We start from the raw sequence: 5000 nt of genomic DNA on the forward strand, positions 1-5000 counted from the left end.
TAATGGTAAAGATAATAACAATAAAACATTGATGATGATGGTGGTACTAGTGGCATCATATATAATGATAGTGATAACAATACTAATACTACTAATAACAGTTCGTCATAATGATAATCATAACAGTATTAAACGTAATAAAAATAGTTTTGTTTTTATCAGTATTAAGAATAGAATTAAAATCAATACTAAAAGAAGAATAAGGAGAAGAAATATCCATAATGATAATGAAAAAATATATATATAACCCTCGTTAAAATCATTATAAACAAAACACCAAAAAAACGCAAAATAATATAACCCTCATTAAAATCATTATAAACATAACACCAAAAAACGCAAAATAAAAAAAAAATGAAAGAACAGAAAAAAAGGGAAAACTAAAAATCAAACTATGCATAAAATACTGCTCATTAAGGCAAACTGGTTCCCCTAATGATGTCGTCCATTAAGGATTTGTCTTCATATACCTTGGGATTCGATTCTCCCCGGCCCTCGCAAAGGTTTTAATTCCATGCCCTGATTAGCTGGGCATTTTATCGGAATTGCTTTCAAACACGTGATGGACAGAGTGGGGGTGGGGGGGGGATGGGGGGGGAGAGATGGGTATGTGTGTGAGGGAAGCGAAGATGGTTGGATAGACAGGCAGATAGACATATATGCAGACACATAGACAGACAAATAGACATATATGCAGATAAATAGACAGGCAGATAGACATATATGCAGACAAATAGACAGGCATTAATTAAGACAGACATATAGATAGACAATCTGACATATATAGACAGATAGGTATGGATATACAGACAGATATATAGATAGGGAGATAGAGAAAGCAAATATGAAAGTTTAGTATGTTGTAGAGAGAGAGAGAGAGAGAGAGAGAGAGAGAGAGAGAGAGAGAGAGAGAGAGAGAGAGAGAGAGAGAGAGAGAGAGAGAGAGAGAGAGAGAGAGAGAGAGAGGCATAGAGACAGAGAGAGAGAATATATATATACATATATATATATATATATATATATATATATATATATATATATATATATATAATATATATATATATATATATATATATATATATATATACATATATATATATATATATATATATATATATATATATATATATATATATATATATATATATATATATATAATATATATATATATATATATATGTATATATATATATATATATATATATATATGTATATATATATATATATATATATATATATATATATATATATAGAGAGAGAGAGAGAGAGAGAGAGAGAGAGAGAGAGAGAGAGAGAGAGAGAGAGAGAGAGAGAGAGAGAGAGAGAGAGAGAGAGAGAGAGAGAGAGAGAGAACGAGAAAAAATAGAGAAAATGTATAAAATAGAGATGGAGAGAACGACAGAAAGAAAGAGAGAGACGGAGAGAGAGAGAGAGAGAGAGAGAGAGAGGGAGAGAGAGAGAGAGAGAGAGAGAGAGAGAGAGAGAGAGAGAGAGAGAGAGAGAGAGAGAGAGAGAGAGAGAGAGAGAGAGAGAGAGAGAGAGACACAGAGAGAGAGAGAGAGAGAGAGAGAGAGCGAAAGAGAGAGAAAAAAGAGAAAAAGAGAGCCAGACAGACAGACAGACACACAGAGCGAAAACGAAAGAAAAGAAAAAAGAAAGAGAAAAAGAGAAAAAAAAACGAAAAAAGAGACAGAAAACGAGAAACAAACACAAAACTACCCACACAAACAGACACAAAACCCGACCAAGCCACAGACAGACAGACAGACAACCCCTCCCTCACCCCCCACCCACCCATCCCACCCCCTCCCTCCCACACACACACGCTCAGACCCCCCTCACCCCCCTCACCCCCTCCCCCCCACCCCACTCTACCTGCGAGTAACCAAAGTCGATATTGGTCCTGATGGTCCGGTGGTGGGCTGACTGCAGCGGCCGGAAGTTGTTCGCAACCGGCGCATTTCTCCGGAAGTCGGATGCGCCTTGCTTCAGCCTCCGGAGACTCCGCATCTGCCGGGATCGGGAGGCTCTTAGACTTCCTTGGGCTTGGGTGCGTGTTAGTGTGTGTGTGGATTTGTGTGTGTGTGTGTGTGTGTGTGTGTTGGTGCTGTGTGTGTTTGTGTGTATTTGTGTGTTTGTGTTTGTGTGTGTGTTTGTTTGTGGATTTGTGTGGATTTGTGTGTGTGTGTGTTAGTGTGTGTGTGTGTTTGTGTTTGTGTGGATTTGTGTGCGTGGTTCTGTGTGTGTGGGTTGGTTCTGCCTGTGTGTGTGTGTGCGTGTTTGTGTATTTATGTGTGTTAGTGTGTGTGTGTTTGTGTGTTAGTGTGTGTGTGTTTGTGTGTATTTGTGTGTGTTTGTGTGTGTGTGTTTGTGTTGGTTCTGTGTGTGTGTGTGGGTTGATTCTGCCTATGTGTGTGTGGGGGGGAGTTGATTCTGCCTCTGTGTGTGTGAGTGTGTGTGTTCTGTTTGTGTGTGTGTCTGTGTCTCTGTGCATGCGTTTATCCGCCTGTGTATGTGTGTATCTGTGTCAATATGTGTACGTTGGTCTGCCTGTGTGTGCGCACCTGTGTATATATGTGTATTGATCGTGTCTGTATCTGTATGTTTCTCCAACTAGCTGTCTGCAGTGTATTTATCTTTAATATTCCTTCATTGTGTCTGTCTACAAGCATCGTTGTCTGTCTGTCTTTCTGTAAAACAATCTGTTAAAATTTATCACTGGTTGCGTGTATGTATAAGCGTGTTTGTCTCTGTACATGTCTCTTGTACTGTATGTCAGTGTGTCAATATTTTTATTCTATATTCTCAAATTATGTTGTGTATGTCTTTCTTATGTGTTTATATGTTTATTTTTCTCTTTTAAAATTCATCTGTCTATTTTTGTATATAGCTCTTTCACTTTTCACGTTTCTTACTGTGTCTGCGTTCAATAGATATGACATTCTGGGTTTTTCCTTTTTTTCTAATTATATCTATGTGTTTTCTTTATTCTTTATATTCAAATTAACTGCTTGTTTGCATATGCACGCTTTTATGGTTGTGCCTTGCCCTTTAATTGTTTTAAGTTCAAGCGAGTCTCTGTTTCTGTCTACTGGTATGCTTATGTACTTACTTATAAATATGGTTCTTTATCTGTTTTTTTATTTTTTTATTTTTTTTTTTTGTCAATTTTAAGAATTCTGTGTGTATGTCTACCCGTGTATAAGGTTACGCAATACACGTCAATATATAGAACATTTTCAAACTGTCAAAGCATAACTCCTTTTCCATCTATCCATAAACTTGTATTAATATCGACCTTGACCTATCTACTTATATACAACTATACTTATCAATATAGATGCTCATATACAGTTATATCTATCCATGTATATAGATATTTAGCGATCTATCTATACACTATCATACATGTTTCCCCATTTACATGCAACTCCAGCAATATGTTTCTATAGCTTTATCTAATCTATCCATCTGTATATCTTTATTCCAAATCTGTATACTGATAAGTGAAGAAGGAAGTTTACGTGTGTTCATGTCATTGTATGTAACAGGGAAATATACAATTTTATCTATCTACCATACTATCTACTGTCTATCTATCTAGTATAATCTAATCTATCTGTCTATCTATTACTTCCCCACCTCCCTATTTCCCTCATTCACTCTTTCCCTTCCTCCCTTCCTACCCACCTCCCTACCTCCCTCCTTCCCTTTCTGCCTTCCGCCTTCTCTCCCTCCCGCCTTCTCTCCCTCCCTTCCTACCCACCTCCCTACCTCCCTCCTTCCCTCTCTCCCTTCCGCCTTCTCTCTTCCTCCCTTCCAACCCACCTCCCTCTTTCCCTCTCTCCCTTCCTACCCACCTCCCTACCTCCATCCTTCCATCTCTCCCTTCAGCCTTCTCTCCCTCCTTCCCTTCCTCCCTTCCTACCCACATCCCTCCTTCCCTTTCTCCCTTCCACCTTCCCTCCTTTCTTCCCTTCCTCTCTTCCTACCCACCTCCATACCTCCCCCCTTCCCTCTCTCCCTTCGGCCTTCCTTTCCTCGCTTCCTACCAACCCACTTCCCTCCCTCCTTCCCTTCCTCCCTTCCAACCCACCTCCCTACCTCCCCCCTTCCCTCTCTCCCTTCGGCCTTCCCTTCCTACCACCCACTTCCCTCCCTCCTTCCCTCTCTCCCTTCCGCCTTCCCTTCCTCCCGTCCTACCCACCTACCTACCTGCCTACCTGCTCACCGCCTTACCTCCCTCCTTCCCTCTCTCCCTTCCACCTTCCTTTCCTCCCTTCCTACCCACCTACCTCCCTCCCCACCTCCTTACCTCCCTCTGTCCCTCTCTCCCTTCCACCTTCCTTTCCTCCCTTCCTACCCACCTACCTCTCTGCCCACCTCCTTACCTCCGTCTTTCCCTCTCTCCCATCGACCTTCCCTTCCACCTTCCCTCCCTACCTTCCTACCCACTTCCCTCCCTTCCACCTTCCCTCCCTCCCTTCCTACCTCCCTCCCTCCCCCCCTCTCTCTACCTACCTACCTACCTACACAGAAAAGGTATAAAACGAGAATGACTACCTCCACAACACCGCAGAAGCATCATGATCCCAAGTACAGCCTAGACACCCATTCCCACCTTTTTTCCCATTCTACCTTCCACCCACGTAATTCCCATTCTACCTACTTACCCATCCAGAAGACCTACACATACCCCACCCTGTATTTACCTGGCTGAAGGCGATGTAAAGGGGCTTGTTGGGCAGGATCCAAGTCACAGTCTCGTAACATCCGGGAACAGTCAGGGAACCGTCGTATGTCAAGTAGTGTTCGGTTGAGGGAAGGAATTCGCTTATGACGAGGTCGTAGGCTGCCGATGACGATCCTGCAAAAAAAAAGAGGGTTAGGATTAGATAGGAATATAACGATATCGATTCTTGTATGATTTATTTATCTGTTTACTTTTTTATTTTCTAAGTATTGTTGTTGTTATCATTGTTATCAACTTATCGTTATTT

At 41.1% G+C, this 5000-nt stretch overlaps 1 protein-coding gene across 1 annotated transcript in view; it reads right to left on the reverse strand.

Annotated features, from left to right (window-relative positions):
• Positions 1-413: 413 nt before the first annotated feature.
• LOC113819343 (carbonic anhydrase-related protein 10-like) overlaps positions 414-5000 on the reverse strand; it is a 107068-nt gene continuing 102481 nt past the window's right edge. Inside the window, exons 7-9 of the mRNA XM_070139597.1 lie at positions 4713-4867; positions 1876-2010; positions 414-494 (exon numbers count right to left, since the gene is read on the reverse strand). Of these exons, the coding sequence (XP_069995698.1) occupies positions 414-494; positions 1876-2010; positions 4713-4867 (371 nt within the window). The remainder of the gene's footprint in view (positions 495-1875; positions 2011-4712; positions 4868-5000) is intronic.

This window comes from Penaeus vannamei, chromosome 26 (assembly GCF_042767895.1).
Source record: "Penaeus vannamei isolate JL-2024 chromosome 26, ASM4276789v1, whole genome shotgun sequence".
In the NCBI taxonomy this organism is placed as follows: domain Eukaryota; kingdom Metazoa; phylum Arthropoda; class Malacostraca; order Decapoda; family Penaeidae; genus Penaeus; species Penaeus vannamei.